The sequence below is a fragment of the Rana temporaria genome, chromosome 5, assembly GCF_905171775.1.
Source record: "Rana temporaria chromosome 5, aRanTem1.1, whole genome shotgun sequence".
In the NCBI taxonomy this organism is placed as follows: Eukaryota; Metazoa; Chordata; class Amphibia; order Anura; family Ranidae; genus Rana; species Rana temporaria.
The window spans coordinates 364,611,466-364,633,083 of NC_053493.1; the positions used below are offsets into that span (position 1 = coordinate 364,611,466).

The 21,618-nt window shown below is 42.7% G+C and overlaps 1 protein-coding gene across 1 annotated transcript in view; it reads right to left on the reverse strand.

Annotated features, from left to right (window-relative positions):
- The window catches only part of STK3 (serine/threonine kinase 3), a 349,379-nt gene that overhangs the window by 107,107 nt on the left and 220,654 nt on the right, over positions 1-21,618 (reverse strand). Inside the window, exon 10 of the mRNA XM_040354769.1 lies at positions 4,913-5,088. Coding sequence (XP_040210703.1) covers positions 4,913-5,088 — 176 coding nt within the window. The remainder of the gene's footprint in view (positions 1-4,912; positions 5,089-21,618) is intronic.

Sequence of the window (21,618 nt, forward strand, 5' to 3'; positions counted from 1 at the left end):
CAATGGAATGGTTAAGATCAAAGCATATTCATGTGTTAGAATGGCCCAAAGTCCAGACCTAAATCCAATTGAGAATCTGTGGCAAAACTTAAAAATTGCTGTTCACAGACGCTCTCCATCCAATCCAACATATCTTGAGCCATTTTGCAAAGAAGAATGGGCAAAGATTTCAAAGTCTAAATGTACAAAGCTGGTAGACACATACCCAAAAAGACTTGCAGCTGTTTTTGCACAAAAAGTTGGTTCAACAAAGTATTGACTCTGTGGCTGAATACAAATGCACGCCACACTTTTCAGATATTTGTAAAAAAAAAAAAAATTGAAACCATTTGTCATTTTTCTTCCACTTCACTTTGTGTTGGTATAGCACATAAAATTCATATTTAAGTTTTTGGTTGCAACATGACAAAATGCGGAAATTTTCAAGGGGTATGAATACTTTTTAAAAGGCACTGTATATATTTATGGAGGTTTAGGGCTGGTTCACTCCAGGATGCTGCATTCCCTTCTGGTGCAATTTTGAAGCCCATTCAGCTAAAAATTGCAGCCAAACCTGGCGAAAGTAGTGCATACACTACTTTGAAAAGCCTTGCCACATCTAATCATATGGTACTATGAGACCATCCAAACTTGTTCCTACAAAGGCTATGCATTTGCGATCTGCATTTGAGATACAATTTAAAGAGAAGTATTTTTGTTTTTATTTACCCATCATACTTACCTAGGTGGATGCAGCATTGGTGCGATGCCACATCTGTCCCCCAGTGCCTCTGCACTGAGAACCGAACATCGCTGATGGCTCGGTTCTCTCAGCTCCCCGAGCAGAGAGCTGCTGCCTGTCAGTCAGCAGCTCTCTGCTCTGCCCCCACGCTCACTGAGCTGTGGAAGGGTGGGGAGCGGCCATCTCAGGTTTTTAGCAGCTGGATGAGACGGGCATCAGTCCAGACACCTGCGGATCGAGACTATGTTGTCATGAGGATGTGGTGCCTGGACTGATTCCAGTGCCATCAGCAGAGAGCGGACTTCAGACCGCTCTCTCTGCTGAAAACCGGTCACAGGAGTGCAAAACGAATTGCACTCCTGTGACCCATAGGAGAAGCCCAGCCAAAGAGCTCAGGCTTGACATCTCCTTTAACATTACATTGGCATCTGCAGCAGATCGCAAAAACAGTGTTTTTTTTTTAAACGCTGTGTGGGAAACTTACATGGAACGTTCCTTTCCCGAACCAAGTTTTGGTGTCAACGGCCTTTATCCTGTTTGTGATCACCCCACATACATTTACTGCAGCAGGGCAGCCGATCTACGCTAAATCACGTATCTAATACGTGATCCGCGCTTCCGGGTAGGGCACATGCATGCACCTGCCACCCCGGCTGTGCTGTGATTTGTTAAAGCACAAGCTGAGCAGTGGGTGCTGGCCAATGAATGCTCTGTCATTCAGGGAAAAGAGCTTAGATTTAGCAGGACAACAAAAAAACCCTGAAAGATCACTTAGTAAAAGCAGAACATAAAACACAGTAAAACATTGTTAGGCACACATTTAACCCCTTGATCACCCCTGGATGTAAACTATCTTCCCAGCCAGTGTCATTAAAAGAGCGACAATGTATTAGTGTCAGTGTCAATTAGTGTACTCCCCAGCCAGACTCCGCTAGTGTCAGACTGCCCGTCATGCTGACCTGGAACAACCATAACATATCAACAGCCATGACTCTGCTGGCAGCTCGTGTGTTCCAGGTCACTAATTCAGAACCTAATAAAGACAGAAGCAGCCAGGCAACTGGCATTTTCAGGTCACCAATGGCAGCCTACATAACCCTGGAATTTAAAAATGTTTTAGGCTGAGATCAAGAGGCAAGGAATGCAGTGCAAACAGACACTCAAGAAAAAACAGCCAAAAAATAACAGTAGCCGAATACACGTAAAAATGAAAGACGAACCAACAATTAATTCACAAGAAAATATTACAATAACTTAATAATAAAAGTCGTTTTGAGATAAGACAGTAGATTATCAAGAAGTGTCAGTGTAAGTTTGTAATTCTCTCAGTTGCGCACAATTCTCATAAATGTTTCACAGATAGTATAGCAGCAATTTAAAATATTCATACAGTTTAAAAAAGTTGACAATTTAAAATGCAAACCGTCTTTCTCATCAACAAAATGATCGGCACTTACAGATGTTCTTATTCAGGATGCCAGGAACCTACCCGCAGTCTAAGATTTTATGAAAGTATCAGCTGCTTTACATATGCAAGAGCGAGAAGACGGCCTGGGTGAGAATATGCATGACTGGGCATTTATAAAAGGATGGGGTTTCGTTTAAAGTACATTTCAGTAAAACAAACTACACCTTAGAAAGGGGAGAGAGCGAGAGAAAGTGACAAAATGCCTAACTCCAACCAAAATGTTATTTTTTTTTTTAAGTTTTGGATATAGCTGGGAACAAATAATATTCTGTCAAGCTTTTCTTTTTGAAGTCCCCATTGAAGACATTATCCATCACTTACTGTCCTGGACAGCAAGAAAAACTCAGAGGCTCTAACTCTTTTACATTCCATCCAGGAATAATATGAAAGGTTTTGGCTAAAGTGGAGCTTTAAGTGTAGTAATCCACACAGACCAATCAGAATCCATATCGGCCAGCACAGGAGGGATTATAATGGGTTGCTCTGGCATATTGCACTTATGAATAAGCACTTAAAGCGGAACCTTGCCCAAAAGGGGTTAGTTCCGCTTGCCTGCCTCCTCCCCACCCTCTAAGTTTTGGTGTGTTTTTTTGGGAGGGGAAGAGAGTACCTGGTTTTGACAGGTACCCACTGCCAGTTGGATCACCATGGCGGTCCAAGCTGAAGTCTAACCCCCCCCCCCCCCCCGCATTTCCTCACAGCCTTCTGGGAGACGTCACAGGTCCCAGAAAGCTGAGACCAGTCACAAAGTGCAGAGCAACTCGATCAGAGAAAGCAGATTATTTGTAGCTACTGACTCATTTGTAAAGAACCGCTAAAGAACTGCTTTAAGGAGAAGAATTTCCAATGGGTGCCCACAGTATTAACCAGCTCAGGTCCGCCCCATAGCAGTTTTACTGTTACAGGGTGGCACCTGTGCACTGGATCACATATATGCATGATCTGGCTCTTCCAGGTAAGGCATGCAACATGCACACAACTGGAGACTCGCGCCCACTGTGATCGCACACATAATTGTCCGCTGCCACCTGCTGATGATCGAGGCAGAACGGCGGTCTGCCTATTTATAAAGGTAGATTGCCATTCTGTTAGTAGGGAAGGCATGAATTCTGTGTTCCTGCAAAGCAGGGGCATGGATCCATGTCTTCTCCTAGTAAAATAACGTACTACAGTATAGAAAAACACAAGCTAGGCACACATTTAACCCTTTGATCCCCCCCCATCAACCCTCTTTCCAGCCAGTGTCATTAGTACAGTGAATATATTTTTTTACCACTGATTGCTGTATTAGTGTCACTGGTCCCCAAAAATTGGCAATTAATGTCCAAATTGTGCACCACAATATCACAGTCCCGCTATAAGTCATATTTACATATTGGCCTAAATTAATGAAGAAATTCGATTATATATATATATATATATATATATATATATATATATATATATCGCACACAATTAAAAACCGCAAAGGTGATCAAATACCACCAAAAGAAAGCTCTATTTTGGGGGGGGGCATCAATTTTATTTAGGTACAGAGCTACATGACCTCGCAATTGTCAGTTAAAAAGACGCAGTGCATCATCTCAAAAAATGGCCCGGTTATGAAGGGAAGGTAAATCTTCAGGAGGTCAAGTGGATAAATTAGTAGTAAAGTCTAAATTTTGACTCGATAAATTTTGCAGTTACCTTAGATTGTGTATTGTCTTGTTTTTGTTGATATTACATTGAGATTACACCCCACTGATTTATAAGGTGAGTACTACAATTTTATTCAGTGTTCTTTTATGTTTTGGAGTATTAAAATTCTAACATGTATGTGCCTTCAAAACAGCTTTAACTTGCACCACTTAGTAGATAAGACCAGCTAATTACAAAGTTGGCGCATGCATAGTGCTCTCTGCATGCACGGAATATTGAATGTGCCATAGATGCAGAGAGCACCATGCCACTATGATGGCTCCCTTGTGCATGCACAGGACTGATGCCATTGCGGCCAGAACATTCAAATGGCCAGAGAAAATTAACCCAAAAGGGAGACCGGGCAATGATGACAGCGTGAAGAGTAGTGACATTGTGCAGCTGGAATTCTCTTTTTGTAAGGTAAGTCTGCCATAATGAACTAGTATGCAGTGCATGGTAGCGCACGGTGGTATTAACCTGGATTTTTTTTTCTACGTTTACCACTACAATAACAATTAATAAAAAAAATCCCTTAAGGCTTCAGGCCAGTGAAGGAGTAGCAGCAGACTAGTTAGGTTATACATGTCCTCCCTCTTTATATTAGAATAGTCCTCCTCTGCAGAAGTACATGCACCTGATTGGCTGCTAATATCTCTCCCAATCTGCATGCTACTGTACAGGGGGTTAGAAGAGCCTGATAAGTCAAATGCAACATCAAATTTCATAAAACATTTTTTTACATTTAATTATTATATAAAATACACTTCTACACCTAAACTTTTTATTTTCTATAACAAACAGCTTTCTATACTGCTGGAAAAAAAATCTCCCCTTTCAACCACAGTCCCTTGCCCTTCATAGTTTTACTTGAACTCACCTGGTAAATATTATTACCTGAACAATCCATGATAGAAAAAATCCTCTTTGGCGCTCCAAGCAACCCACGGCAATGCTCAGAACAAAAAACCCCAAGGCCTTTCTATAATACATTTCTATAGAAAAGGAATGCTAGAATGAAGAAGGAAAGGAATGAAAATACTTACAAAGTCAAAGTCACCATCTGGAGGAACCTTCCAGTTGTCGGGGAACACATTCTTGGATATAAGGAACTGGTCGTGGACATTCTGGTTATGATTCTCGTGGGGCTTATTTTTGGAATCTTGTTTATCAAAGTAATCCATAAATGATGGTCGTGGCACTTGAGGAGAAGTTGCATTTCCTTAAAAATAAAAGGATTACATGTATAAACAGCTTGGCAAAACAAACATTATTTACAAAAAAATACAAGAAATTTAAAGAATATCAATCATATTTTAATAAACCAAATGTTTAATTACAGTGATTTGAGCAACAAGTGAAAGGATACAGTGATTCAGGATTTTGCTCAGTATGCCTTAGAAAGTTAGTTGTAGTCCCCTAAAGCAGTGTTTCTTAACTCCAGTCCTCAAGGAGCCCCAAACAAGTCATGTTTTCAGGATTTCCCTCAGATGAAACGGTTGTGGTAATTACTAAAGGCAGTGAAAGTGATCAAATCACCTGTGCAAAATAATGGAAATCCTGAAAACATGACCTGTTGGGCCGTCTTGAGGACTGGAGTTGAGAAACACTGCCCTAAAGAATAGGAACACACTACTCTACTGAAAAGGTCAGTAAGAAGGGGGATCTAGTACCTGAAGCCTGTGTAATTTCCCCTCTCTCTTTCTGCTTGCATCTCAGATCATTTTCAAAGCATGATTCATCATTTCTGGAGGCTGAGAGAAACTTCTTGTATTGACATTTTTTAAATACATTTTCTGAGAGAGAAAACAGAGGGTGTTCCAGGATCGCCAGGAAGCATGTTCCAGCATCGCCAGGAAGCATGTTCCAGCATCGCCAGGAAGCATGTTCCAGCATCACCAGGAAGCATGTTCCAGCATCACCAGGAAGCATGTTCCAGCATCACCAGGAAGCATGTTCCAGCATCACCAGGAAGCATGTTCCAGCATCACCAGGAAGCATGTTCCAGCATCACCAGGAAGCATGTTCCAGCATCCCCAGGAAGCATGTTCCAGCATCCCCAGGAAGCATGTTCCAGCATCCCCAGGAAGCATGTTCCAGCATCCCCAGGAAGCATGTTCCAGCATCCCCAGGAAGCATGTTCCAGCATCCCCAGGAAGCATGTTCCAGCATCACCAGGAAGCATGTTCCAGCATCACCAGGAAGCATGTTCCAGCATCCCCAGGAAGCATGTTCCAGCATCGCCAGGAAGCATGTTCCAGCATCTCCAGGAAGCATGTTCCAGCATCACCAGGAAGCATGTTCCAGCATCACCAGAAAGCATGTTCCAGCATCACCAGGAAGCATGTTCCAGCATCACCAGGAAGCATGTTCCAGCATCACCAGGAAGCATGTTCCAGCATCACCAGGAAGCATGTTCCAGCATCACCAGGAAGCATGTTCCAGCATCACCAGGAAGCATGTTCCAGCATCACCAGGAAGCATGTTCCAGCATCACCAGGAAGCATGTTCCAGCATCACCAGGAAGCATGTTCCAGCATCACCAGGAAGCATGTGCTTCTATGGACGTGTTTTCAAAATAGTTACACTCCTTCCAACAAACAAATTCCTTGCATATATACTAAAATATTTGCATGTCCGTGTACTGTAGTATCTTTTCACTTAGTCAGTATACAAATTCTTGCATTGTTTAAAGTGGTTGATAACCCTTACATATACACAGGGAAGTGACTGGCCTCAGGTGATACAGATGAAACAAATCCCCCTACATAAGTTGTATCTGTTTATGTCCAGTCTTCACTACAACCATTCCAAGTGCAAAAGGAGCATGCCCACACATGCACCCCCTAGCACATGGCTTGCAGTGGAGAAAAGGAGGAGTAGATAGCACGGGTGTGGGACCCCAGAAGAGGCGGTAAGGGGCCGCTTTACAAAATGTCCTTACAAAAAGTCTGCGATCTGCAGTAACTGCTACAATGGTGCAACTTTATTACAGTTCAATGTAAGAAATTGATACAGCACTTAATGAAGAAGCTTGAAGAAATTGCATTAAAAACTCTTGCTTGATACCCGAGTCTTTAGCCTTGGCCATCAAACAGTTCCAGAAGGAACATCGCAGGGGGAAGTAGAGATTGGTGTATAAATGTTTTGAAGCCTAAATTAAGTCCTAAGGGAGGTTAATATAAGTGAATAATATGGGTATTATGGGTACTCCTGTTTCCTCCCACACTCCTAAGACCTGCTGGTAGGTTAGTTGGCTCCTGTCTAAATTGGCCCTAAGATGTGTGCATAACAATGTGTTATAGGGACCTTAGGATTGTAGGCTTCTTGAGGGCAGGGACTGATGTGACTGTACAATATGTAAAGTACTAAGAAAATGGTGGTGCTATATAAATACCTGTAACAGACAAAAGCATGTTTGTAAAATAACTTATTTTTCAGATGTACAGTTTTAGTATGAGTAATGAAGCTTTTGTTTTGCTATCCACAAAAACCCACGTTGGCTTGCTCTGTGTGAATTACCTGCAGGCTCCTAGACCCTACTAGCAGGCTCTGGAAATTTACATTTATTTGCCAGCTCCCATGAATATGTAATAATATAAAGCATAAATTATCCTAAATTATCTATAGGTCTACAGATTGAAACAGACTGCATAACACTGAGAAACAAAGGGAGCGTGACCATCTGTATCCATTATACCAGGGGATGTTACATGAATGAATGACTATCAGAAACTGCCCCTTTCTCACTTGTACCAGCTTAAAAAATGGCTTCCAAAGTAATTACTTTCCAGTTTAATATGATTGCACTATATCACCAATAAGGCATCTTACTCCACGTGAATATTAGTTTAACTTTCTTATGCTTGGTTAAAAGTAACAGATGCCCCTAGAAAACTTTTCAGTAAAATTTCAACTCCCCTAATCTTCTGAAGTCCCCAGGGAAACAACATGGCATGTAAAGGCAAAAGAAGAGCATTAAAAAAATAAAAATTGTCTAGTGGAAAAGCTTAATGCACAACAAGGAAAAGAGACTAGTAACTGTTTGTGATTAGAGTTATAATTAGCTTGTCCTCAGAATGCACAACACATGCCAGATTTTCCTCATATAAAGATCCTTACTATATAAAGATACAACTGTTATTTTACCAACTCCATGAAAGCAACCCGCTTTTAGAATCTTTATTCTAAATCAGAGATGTTATAGGTTTAGCGCATCATAAAATGATCAGGAAAGTCATAGGTGGATCCTGGTGACAGGTGACCCTTCAGTTGTCTAAAGGCCCGTACCCCAGATATGAAAATTGGAAGTAAAATTTCATCCGATGAACGATCTGCAGCTTTTTGGATCGTTGGTATGGTGCTTTTGATAGCAGTTTGCAATTTTTCGGAATGTGCAGACTATAAAATTTTTGCCGTATGTGAACACAATGTCCGATTTTCGTTTAATTAGTATGGTTTTCATAAAAAAAAAAAAATCAAGACTACACATGCACAGAAACAAAATAATACATAAAAAAATATTCAAACACATGACATCACTTCTGAAGTTGTATTCTGTCGTACGAGAATTTTGAGACGCGAAACTAGCATGCAACAAAAAACGGACGAACGGTTGTCTGAAAATCTGATTGTGTGTACGAGGTGTTCACAGCGACTCCCCGCAAGGGATGTAGTACCAAGGGAGGGGGCGAGCGTGCTAACTAACCCCCAGCCAGAGCGGCTCAGATGATGAGTGCAAGCTTACTGAGGAGGAACAGAACAGAAGTGAGAAATTCAGACAAAAATAACAATTTAGAAGGGAAATCGAGGGAAAAGGTAAGTGAACCAACAATGCACTAGCTTAAAAGGAACCCATTTAGAAAATAAAAAAAAGAACCTTTACAACCCCTTTAACACATCTTTCTCAGTCCTGTCAAAGCCTATTCTGGGGATTCCTAGTGCTTATAGCTCTCTCCTGTTTCCTCCATAAAATATGGAGGGCTAAGGTTACCACATAAGACACAATAGAAATCATTGTTTGTGGAGGAATATATGCTTAACCAACAGATATGGTAAGGGTTCTTTACCGCAACAATTGTGAAAATGGTCTTCCAAAGGAACCATTGTGTAGCACATTCAAACCTTTCAAAGGGTTTAAGAAATACCAAATAACATAAATGGCAATTTGCTGTTTACTTGCCACTCTCCAAAGTAAAGGAAAACTCTCCAGAAAGTTATTGCCAGAACAAATGCCCCAACTGAAAGAATTCCCCTCTATTCCTTTTCCATTGATGCTGCAAGTGAATTCCAGCTGCCTCTCTTGTGGCCGATCAAGGGGGTGAGGAAACAGATACACCTGAGGGAGAAGCAGCATCTCTGGACAATGAAGCCTTCAGCAAAGTGGTGTGCAAGTGCACCGTACAGAGGTTTGAACTACATTGGCCCACTGAACACCACCCTAGCACTTCGTCATCACATGGAGCATCAAGCCATCTCTATAATAATGTCTTTCAAGGCTCTGCATCTTTCTAAAGCTTTCTCGAGAAAGAGCCACATAAATGGCAGGGCTCAAAGCATTACACTGACTCAGCTAGCTTGCCTTATTCCCATTGTGCATTCTGGTGCCATCTCTTCCTCAGGTAAGTGATGTCCACACACACCCAGCTATCCACGTGATGTAAAAGTAAGTATGATTCACCAGACCAAACAGTCTTGCTTTGTAGTCCAGTTCTAATGCTCAGGTATCTGCTTTTGGCTGTGGACACGGGTCAGCATGGGCCCCCTGACCTGTGCAACACAACCCTATATGCAACAAACTTTGATGCTCCATGTGTTCTGACACTTTTTAATCGAAATACGCATTAACATTTTAAGCAATTTGTTCTACAGAAGTTCTGCCATTGGATCGGACAACATGGGCCAGCTCTTTGCTACCCACATGCACCAATGAGCCTTGACTGCCATAGCCTTGTCACTGGTTCTCCTTCCTTGGTCCATTTATGGTAGTTTCTAGCCACCACAGACTTGGAACATCCCAAAAGAGCTGCAGTTCTGGAGTTGCTTTGACCCAGTTGTCTAGCCATTACAAATTGGCCCTAGTCAAAATTGCTGAAATCCTTACGCTTGCCCATTTTTTCTTCTTTCAACAAGTCAGCAGGGACAACAACATGGGTGACGAATGCAAAAGAAACTTAAATAATATAGTGCTGTGAAAATCCTCTTATATTTTCCATATGTAGCACATGGGTTTACGGTCTTCATTTTCTAGGTAATATTTACTTGTCTTTTCCCATTCATTCAAATGGATGGTAAGATCACCCAAACCATGTTATAACCATAGCGCAGAGTAAGGTTCTCGACTGTACAGACATCTCATAAAAGGAAAGAGAGCCTTTACCAAATTATTTTGTATTAGAATATTTGCTTAGCTGAGGGTAAAATCAGTGCTGGGTCAGAAAATGGAGATGATCTACAAAAGTGCAGACAAACGTATCATCTCTTTTCATTTATGGTGAAGATCTGCCATAACCTAGCTTAAGCAAATAGTGACCTCCAGTCAAAGCAAATAATCCTTCTATGTAATAGCATCCCCTACTAAGAGTCTGCCACAATTTTTTTTCTTTTAACAGTGCAGCAGTCACCACTTAAAGTTGTGCTTGAAAAGACTAACTTCTGGCACTATCCGGTTATAAAGTATGGTTACCATAGGGCTCTCATGACCTCCTCTTCTCGGGTACCTCTTCTTTGCTCTTGGTCACTCCCTCCTTTTCAGTGCCCTCACAGCAAGCATCTTGCGATGGGGGCACCCGATTCTCAGCTCCCTGTGTCCATTCAGACACTGAGCCCCGACCTGGCCTGATTGGCTAGTTGATAGCAGCCACCAATGGTTTCCCTGCTACATCTCAGACAATCAGGAGGGAGAATCTCTGATGGCTGAGACTCTCGTGGACATCGCTGGACAGAGAGGGACCTCAGGTAAGTGTTAGGGGGCTGCTGCACACAGAAGGCTTTTTATCTCAATGCATAGAATGCATTAAGATTAAAAAGACTTCTGCCTTTACAACCCCATTAAGCACCACCAGCAGTGGTAGGACCTGGTCTGTGAAGACCCTCAGTTTTTCTTTGCCAATCCAATTCAACAAACACTTACATGTATGAGCCTCTCACAGATGCCCTCTCAAAGTGGCTAGGACCTAGCTGCAGTATTATTGAAGCCATGCCGTCACAACCACTTCCAAAAAAGTTACTGAAAAAAGTTTTACACGCTTTTTTTGGGAAGGCTAAAGTGAAGTGCATCCTGGAGTCCAGGTTCAAAACTCCTTTCCTTTTGTAAAATTCCTAGGATAACAATTCCCTGCAGTGGCTTGCCTCTCCTTACCTATACCAAGTCCATAAAGAAGATGTTAACCTTTTGCAGCTGCAATACAAAATAATTTGTTTTATCGTCATTCTGGAAATTTTATCAGATGGGAAATAAACCTATATTTGGCCTTTAAAAAGCAAGGAAATCGAAAACCTGGTGAGAACAACCTACCACGGGAGTCCCCGATCACTGCAAAAAGCCATCATCCAATTTACATTGCCAGCAGCCAGGCAAAAACTGAAATAACAATTTTGGGTGGAGCTTGGAAATTACATATGGACCATAAGCCAAAAGCTTTGTTTGTAATATGGCACTAGGGACTCTGTATGAAGATTTTGCACTGCAGCCAAACTGTCAACACTAATGTACACCATAGTGATAGCTCAAGAAAATAATGCAGATTATTGGGATTGATTTATTCCACACTTGAGCTGAAGTGCTAATCTCATTTTCCTTTGTCTCCCATGTGAGAAAATAGTTGAGCGTTGTTTTCCACGATTCAGTACTTCTGAACGATCCCCTTGCTGGAACAAGCACACGCTTCGAATGTCCAAAATCTTTTTAGCACATTTGTTCGAGGTGGGATCAGCGTTTTGTATTAAAATAACACAGATGAGGGAAGCCGTTTATTATTACTGGATCAAACAATGAATTTAAAGCTTTAGGAGCAGAGACCTCAAGTGTATCTGAAAACAATTAATATTAATATATTGCATTAATTATTTAGATCCAACCAAAGGCTTGAGGGGAAAAAAGCAGCTAAAGGATAATGAATTAAATATCAGCCTTTTAAATGAAATGCTATACAAAATCAAGGCAGGGAAAGCAGTGCAGCACGATATAAAGTAATAGCACGAAAGTGGAGTTTGCTAAAAATGGTGCAAACCCAATACTCGGGGCTCATCGTCACCAATGACCAATAAGAATGATGAGTAAGGAGATATTGGAGGCAGATACATATTGCTGCAGGCAAGTGCCGTTTATATACAGCGCGAAACAGTCAATTAGCGCTCAACCGTCACCGCCAGTGCAGAAGGATGTCATGGTTTTGCCTAGAGGATGTGCTGATGGGAAAGGCTCAAACAGCAGGATTCGCTGTATGTGGGCGGCAAGAGGGAATAAGAGCTGAGTTTTCTACAGTGAATAAATGCTGACGTGCTTCTGCAGAACTGGTGTGTAGTGTTTATTTATAACAGATGGTCAGCCAACAAGGAACGTATATCCTTAACATCTCTGTTAAGGGTTAATTTACATGGGCAACTTTAATCTCATGCCACTTAATGATTCAAAGGCTTGTATAAAATTATCTTGTTGAAATCAATATGCTTCAACGAGGGGTTAAAATGCTCACACAATAGAATGACAGCTCCCATATTTAGCCCTAAAGACTGCTTATGCCTTCTGCGGGTGTGACTGCTCTTCAGGAGGATGCTTGATTAAAGCCGAACTCCATAAGCAAAAAAAAAAACACACAAGCACTGAAGGAATTGAATTGGCATTACTGTCATGCAACTAGTACTTTCAGAAAGGTTTGCGATGGCAGCTTCCATATTTTCTCAGCATATGTCCAGTAAACACCAGTGCTCTGTAAAGGGCTTAGCATTGTTCTGCATCAGGTTGCAATTGCCTGGCATCATACAATGCTTTGACATACTGCTTCATAAATATGCTATCTCACATGCAGCATCTGGTCACATGATCCTATGGTCTGTAAATTTCCTCTCCCTTTTAAGAAAACGGCAAGAAGCTAACAGGGTGCATTCGTAATTACCTGGTGTGCAAACTCTGAGGTTCAGGAACTAGTGCTCCCAACACACCAGGTGTGACAGTGCAAGGTCCTTCCATGATGTGAATTTAGGTAGAAAGGATACAGCATTTTCAAAGTTACGGTTTGAGAGGCTCCAGCATGTTTATTGTGAGCAAAGGGTGTTGTAATCCTGGACTAGGACCTGGGGTTTGAAGGTCCGGAAATGCCGTGGGTGGGAAGGAACCTTCAATCCTGTGTCCAGGCTTTGCTAGTTTCCTGTAGCCTGTGCGAGTGCACAGGTGTACATGACACACAAGGTCTAAGGCCGGCCATAGACAGAGCAATTTTCTTTCCTGCAACCATAAGTTGCTGCCATTCAGACACAAAACCTGTGTGGAGATAGCGGTGTGCTCTAGCCAGGGCGGGTGACATTCCCGGAAGACCATATGTTGGGGGGACTTCTTGTCCATGGGAAAAGTCAGGACAGCTACGCAGGTCTGGAGAGCTGAGGTGACTAACAAGTTCAGAGGGGGTTGGAGGAAGTCCAGTGTTTCGGGGTGCTGGAAGAAACCTATCCTGAGACCAGGAGCGGGCCTGTGCAGTGAGTGTCTACAAGCATAGGCTGAGAGAACCTGAGGAGCCCATGGAGTGGGAGACTGGAGTGAGCAGCGGAGAGGCAGACAGGAGAGCCTGTTGGCTGTGAATTTTCATTTAACATTGTTTCGTGTGAAGCTGAAAAACCTGTGTGGGAATCCTCATGTTGTAAGGACTTTTGTTTGCTTTTTAATAAATGTGGGCTGCCAAGCCCATAACTATAATTCCTGTCTGACATGAACGCACTTTAAAGAAAAAAATCACCACCTCTGAGCAAAACATGCCTCATATCACACAGGTTATTGGTACAAAATAGAGGATAAGCTAGGAAATCCTACCAACTCAACGGTAACCTGAACTCTTGCTATTCCGTTCTACAATGGGCCGAGGTTTGGGTCATTTCTCGCATAACAGATTCTGTGATTTTTAGGACAAGTATTGACCCAGCCCACAGCTCACTAGAGCACAAAAAAAGCAGGGGTTTGGGGTTTAGGTTAGAGATGAGTTCAGAGAATGCCCATGTTCACCTCTAGGTGCAAGTCAGATTTAGCACTACAGCTATGCCTGGACAAAAAAAAAAACTCCTGGTATACCTAAAGGGTTTGTAAAGGTTTTTTTTTTTTATCTTAATAGCTTCCTTTACCTTAATGCAGTGCTGTTTTCATGTCCTCATTATTCGTTTTTGCTCTCAAGTTGCTGTAATTCTTCTCTGATCTCCACACTTCCTGGTTGTCTGTTTCCTGATAACCACAGTGCTGGGAGCTTCCTCTCTGTGGTCACAAACTTCAAGGAGGTGTGATTACTGTGTGTCTAAAACCCCACAGCACCTCCACTTTGGATCAGTTTCGTTTTCCAAACCATCACTGCTCTGTATGCTCTGTACAGCAGAGAGGCAGGAAACAACATGCAAAAACTAAACTAGAAACTACAGGTACATTAGGTGATTGATTTGTATCTATTTTTAATCGTTTTTAAATGGAATCAGTTAACTATTATGTCTCTATACCCTGTAAACAGTCATTTCAGCATAACATTTTTTTTTTTTTTGTTTCAATCATTTTTATTGAAGATTTTCAAAAAAATAACAGGTATCCAAAGAAAAGTTACAACAAATTAATGTCATTCACAAAGACAGTACCTTCTATATCCTGGGGTGAAAATCACGTAAACCTTTCACCAATGACATAAGTGAGTATAATAGGCGGCCATCCGCAAGCAAGGCGAATCTACCCGCCATAGAACAGTTAACCACCCTAAAACATTTCTGAGGAAACGCCCCAACGGGGCAGGCGCAGCGTTTCCCATCCCCTGAGAGACCACACTGCCTCTCGGGAAAAGCAAACACACCCCTGGCCATCAGAAAATTACCACTAGGTGGATGAGTGAGGATGGCGATAGCATTAAATGTGTAAACTCAGCCATGAGAGTTGGCACCGAGAGAAGTCAGTCTCAGCAATAAAAAAATAAACAAAAAATAAACTGATTATCAATGGAAACACCAAGGGAGGTGGCAGAAAGAAGGAGAGAAAAGCGTAGGAGAGGAATGAAAAGGAGAAGCGTGTCTGCTCCATCAAGAAGTGGCACGAGCGGTCGAGTCTCTGGGCTGCAGTCCCGGTATGAGAGAAATGTTACAGAAGGTGGCCCAGGTTTCCGAAATGGCCAAAAATCTCTCCGTTTTATCATTAAGTTTAGCTACTATCTGTTCTTGCACCATAATCCAGGAGACTTTCCTCCTGAACCCCTGGAAGGATATAGTGGGTTTCTTCCAGGCTTGGGCAATGGACATTTTGGCTCCCAAAAGTATGAACAATGATAAAGCCTGGAAATGTTTGGGTAAATCAGGAATACACTGGTTGAAAAGAGCTATGCCTGGGTGCGGAGTTACCACCACCGCTGTTAAGGAGATAATGGTACAGAAAACCTTCTGTCAGAATGATCTAATGCAGGGGCAGGACCACCAAGTATGGAGCATAGACCCCTCCAGCTCGCAACCCCTAAAACACACCGGCGAGGTTCCTGGGAACATCTTTGCCAGCCTGGAAGGAACATAGTAACACTTTTAGACTAGCTTCTATGAGAGAAGCGTTGAGAATACCTTTATACGCTCCAGACTGTGGTGTCCCACGAGCCATTCAGGTCCTCCTCCCAGGCCCGGGCATAGGTTGGCTTTTCCACCTTAGTCGCAAGTGAAGCATAGATCAAGAATATGCCTCCCCTCTGATCCTCTGATCCTCTGTGTTAGAGCACCAATGCTCATACGGTGTTATTGTGGGGGGCACCTTTTTATTGGTCCAGATTGAGTGTATAAAATGGGAGATTTGGGAAAATCTGAATAGTTCCGAATCTGGCATATCCAGTTTCTTTCTACAGAACGACAGGGAAATCGGACCCGCCGGAAGAGGGAAGTGGCCAATCCGGTAGAGACCTTTGTCCGCCCACCACCGAAATGCCTCGATACACAGTCCCGGAGGGAAAGCTTCATTATGGAATAAGTGTGCTAGAGGCTTCAGGGAGGAAGTCAGGGAGTGTAAACCAAAGATCTTGGAGCTTAAGGCATCAGAGTGCAAGAGAGTGGGGGACATTATTGCGGGCCTGGCCCTGGGATCGCACCAAAGGAGGTAATCAATGGTATTCCCCGAATGAATACCGTTGAGATTTGTGTAAGTTGAGCTGCCTGATAACAACCCCAAAGGTTTGGGAGTCCCAGTCCGCCCTGCGATTTCAGGCGGAAAAAAATTCCAGAGGGGCATCTATACCCTTTACTACCCCACACAAAGCGGACTATTTGTGACTGCAGTTTACTGAGGAAATGTTCCTTAATCGGGACCGAGATGGAACGGAATAGGTATAACAGACGGGGGAGAAGAGTCATTTTCACCGCATGTATCCTGCCCAACCAGGATAGACCACAATTCGACCAAGCATCCAAATCGCTCCTACATTTGTGTATCATAGGGGGATAGTTGGCTTTAAAAAGACTATTTACGTCTGATGTCAGTTTAATGCCTAGATAAGGAATCGTCCCCGAAGCCCAGCTAAAATCAAAATTATTAGAAAGCCGATTAAGAAAGTCGGGGGGGAAGTAATGTTCAAGGCTGTCGACTTAGTCATATTAACACTCAGTCCCTAAATTTCACTAAAAGCCTGTAGTGTCTTAAGAATCACAGGAGTGGAGGTCAGGGGGGAGGTGATAAAAAGGAGGAGAAGGTCGTCCGCGTACAGCGCACACTTATGCTCCTGTTGTCCACAAGTCACTACCTTAAAGTCAGGGTTCGATCACAATTTTTTTTTTATTTACAACTCCTTTAAGCCATTAAGCAATTTCAAGGCTTAACTTGAATTTAAGATTCTTCCATTGGGAAAATACAGTCTTTAAGAAACTATCAACGCAATCAAATGCAATTTGACTTGGAAATCTGAATATGACTGGTAATAAATCAAGTTGAAAGAGAGAAAGGTAAACACAGCTCACATCTAAGGAGTTGTGAATTATATATCATTTGGATCAGGGTATCTCAACTGGGGTTCCACCGCTATTGCAACAACTTTATATCCACCAAATGAGGTGTTTCTCGTTTCCTCCTACAGACACCATTTATTTAATATTGTCTGGCAGCAGGGAATAAGGCCAATGCTAGTTCAAATTTCTGATGACGGCCATCCAGAAAATATCTATAGCCCCATTAGTTACAAGATGGGTGGCTGCCAGGCTGCGATGCCCCAGATAGAGCAGGCCAGAGGTACGGCAGCCCATATTTCCCTAAAACTGTCACTGCTATCCACTTAAAATAATACTAAAAAGGTTGCACTTAGCCTCAAATATATGAAGTCCTCTTCTCATACGGTCAGCATGAGTAAAGGAGTGCCGATAACCAGCTTCTCTAAAAGGGACATGTGCACTGATTATCAGTGCAGTCCAAACAGTACCCCCCCCCCCTCCAGTGCTTCCAATATGTGCCCACCAGTGCTGCCAATCATTGCCTTATCAGGGTCACCTACCAATGCCGCCTCCTCAGTGCCCACCAGTGCAGCCCATCAGTGCCCACTAGTGCAGCCCATCAGTGCAGCCCAATCACTGCATATTAGTACCTAATGTGCATGGACACTTATGCCCCATACACACGATCGGAAATTCCGACAGCAAAAGTCCGATGTGAGCTTTTGAACAGAAATAACGACCGTGTGACTTTTGCTGTCGGAATTTCCGCCAACAAAAGATTGAGAACTGGTTCTCAAATTTTCAGACTGAAAAAAAATCCTATCAGAAAATCCGATCGTCTGTAGCAATTCCAACGCGCAAAACTCCAATGCATGCTCGGAAACAATTTGACGCATGCTCGGAAAGAATTGAACTTCATTTTCTCGGCTCGTCGTGGTGTTGTACCTCACCGCATTTTTGACGGACAAAAGTTCAGAGAAAACGTTTGTGTGACCGTGTGTATGCAAGTCAAGCTTGAGCGGAATGCCGTAGGAAAAACAATTCAAGGTTTTTCCGACAGAAAATCTGATCGTGTGTACGCAGCAATAGGGCAAACTGTTCTAGGAGCAGAATTTGTGTTAAGTACCGTATTTATCGGTGTATACTGCGCACTATTTTGCCCTGAAAATCAGGGCAAAATCGTGGGTGCGCGATATACGCCGATACCCGCGCCGAGTTTGAATACTGCGCCGACATATACCGATCGCAGTACACTCGTGTATAGTCGGGCAGTCTCGGCTACACTCGCGCTCACGTCCAGGACGTCAGCGCGAGCATTGCCAACTATACGTGAGTGTACTGCGCTCGGTATATGCCGGCACAGTATTCAAACTCGGCGCGGGAAACGAGCCAGGAGGACGCCGCAGAAATACGCCGGACCCGACGAAGAGGACACCCGAAGCCGCAGACGGACGCCGGACCCGACGAGGCAGCCGATGGACGCCGTGCAAGACACCAAACTGTAAGTACAAAAATCTTTTTCACAGGAATTTCGGGGCAACTTTAGGGGTGCGCGCCGTACGCGGGAGCGCGCTATACCCCAATAAATACGGTAAGTGTGCATGGCGCCTCAATGATAAAGGTAAACAGGACAAATAGAGACGATGAATCTCCCTAACGGGGGCTCAGGCCGCAATAAAAACTGTTGGGAGTTCTAATCCATCTTCACTTTATCCAAAACTAAAAATAAAGTTTTTCCTTTAATTATACTCCATTTCAAGGAAAATAGGTAACAGCTACATTTAGATTTTAGAAGTTCCAGATTGCAAGGTCCAAGATCAATATAATAAATTGACCAGTATGTGAAGATTTCATTAAAATAGACATGAGGAAGAAATACTATTACTGTAAAACACAGAACTGCATGTATGTTCCATATCTGAAACACGCTGCTCTAAAAAGTTAGACGTAAGCAGAGACAAGAACATGTACACTATGTATGCTTAAGGCAATGGATAATCTCAGCTAGGGACAGAATGAACAAAAGTTTTTGGCTGCTCCCAAGCCTATTATGTTGGGTCACTCCCCCGGCTGACTGGGTGCCAATGTCAAACAGAGGTTCGCCCTTTCCCCAAACTATCAGTATATCCAAAGGAAAGAAGCTAGCGGCACACTGTAAAATCCAACGCTTGTAAAGCTTTATTATTCTGCACAAACACCACAAAGCCCAGTCTGGAACCACCTCCTCTGACGTTTTTCACCCACGACTGAGCCTAATCGTAGTGATGGGGAAGGCATTTAAACATCCATAATAAAGCTTTACAAGCATTGGATTTTACAGTGTGCTGCCAGATTCTTTTCTCTGGACTTACAAGGACAGAATGAGTTTGATGTTGATGCTAATAAAGCAGCAATCTGCCACAACTGTGCTGTGGGTCTCTTGGGGGAACTATATTTCGCAAACAAACGCCACTAGGAGAATTGGTACCAGAAGCAGAGTTCTGATGTGTGATGGAAAATTAGATAGCCAGACAGCTAGTACAACACATTCCCTTCCCTATGTGCTATGACAGGTCTTACAGAGCCATACATAATAACAGGATGATATAATTAACCCAAAGAGATGCACACAGGGACGGAACAGGACATCCAAGGCATGTACCCGTACTCTTGAAAATATTCATAAATGAATGTTGAGTTCTTGGTCTCAATAACTGGAAAATAGCAGGTGTGGAGTAAACCTACTCTCCTTTATCATCCATAGAAAATCTAATCAAAGGTAACAAGGTTTCATTGTGCTAATGGCCTGTGAAATGTATCCTCTCCGTCCACAGCCTACCAGATGAAGCCGTCATTAAATCTTTGGTTGGCCTTGAATTTAATCCCGACAAAATACACACAAGGTGGTCACAGGTTTTAGCAGTGCCTCTTTACAAGCCTTCCTCACCTTTAAAAGGGGGGGGGGGGGACTCCCTGCAAGGGTTATGCGTTATTAAAGGGGTTGTAAAGATTTGTTCTTTATTTTCTAAATAGGTTCCTTTAAGCTACTGCATTGTTGGTTCACTTACCTTTTCCTGCGTCTCCCCGCAGGGATGTAATCCCAAGGAAGGGGGCGAGCACGCTGACTAACCCCCAACCAGAACGGCTCGGATGATGGGGGCAAGCTTACTGAGGAGGAACAAACGGGAAATGAGAAATTTAGACAAAGAAAAAAAACATTTAGAAGGGAAATGGAAAGAAAAGGTAAGCGAACCAACAATGCACTAGAACCTATTTAGAAAATAAAAAATTAACCTTTACAACCCCTTTAAACCCAAAACCAAAATATAAAACATTGCAGCTTACCAATCATAAGATGTGGTGGATGCATTCATTTGCTTTGCCTTAGTTGGACACAACTCTGTAGGAATGAGAATAGGAGGCCCAGCAGACCGCTGTATGTCAGTCGGGGGGGGGGTTAGCGTTCAATGTATTTATAAATTTATATACACTAACAAACTGAAGCCAAACTCCAGTGTACACTTTATAAGCAATTACAGCAGTTTTCCTTTTGGAATAAAGGTTTTACATGAGTAAATAAAATCTGAACATTTTAATCACCCCGTCAGGCTTAAATGGTCCGTCTCATCCATGTAAACCGATTCTGCTGGTGAGCTTGTGCTTTTGAAAAATGCAGGTGAAAATAGAGGAAAAAAAGTCTAAAAAGGAAACTAAAAATCCTGGAAACAACCCAAGCCGTTGGTTTCGGTTGCTAAGCAAAAAATTTCATGGGTCATGACCCAAGAAAAGTTATCCAGCATACTGGATGATTCTTCTGAGATGTTTCTTGAGACCTGGGGACCTTGGGCTGACTATATCGGTGTTCCTCTGGCACCCGTTTATGTCATAGCTTGACTGCCGTCTAGTCCTATGTTAGACATTTTAGATCCCCTCCCTTCCCTGCCCTCTTTCCCTCTTCTTCTATCTATTTCCTAACCTATTACCTTTATGTGGCTATCCCTTTGGTACAGGATCCTCTTGTTTTTTTTACCCAAGCGATCTTTACAGGATTACGGTCGATGATACTGACACTTTAATATCTTGTTAGACTCCTTTATTTATAGCAAGTGTTGTAGGGGGAAGTTTATGGTGGGCTTTCCTCATCCCACTGTACTCCCCTCGTCCGCACTAGTGAGAGTGGTGTGGGGGGGGATGGCGAGGGGCGGGGGTCGGGGACCTTTCCCTTAGCACAGCAGGTTCCCATATGGGGTGCTGAGGGTCTGGACTCCGAGTTGCCCTCGAATCCGAGCCACAGTTTACTTAGACTGACCTTCTTAGGTCCTGAGGGTAGTCATTTTTACAACTTTATTTAGCCTACCAGGCAATCACTACTTCCTCTGTTTTTTCCTCCAGGAATTATTTTATTTACTTGTATTAACCGTTACAAGATTTATTAGCATTTGGCTATGTGATGCTCCTAGGGGCCATATCTATTTTGGAAAAGTATATATGATGACTGTAATCTTATATGAAATATTAATAAAAACTTATTGAAAGGAAAAAAAAAAAAAAAAAAAAAAAGGAAACTAATACAATCACCACACAGTGGTGGCTGGTGCTCCATTTTTTCTTTTTACCGCCTTTACCCATTCACAGTCGCAGCAGTTCA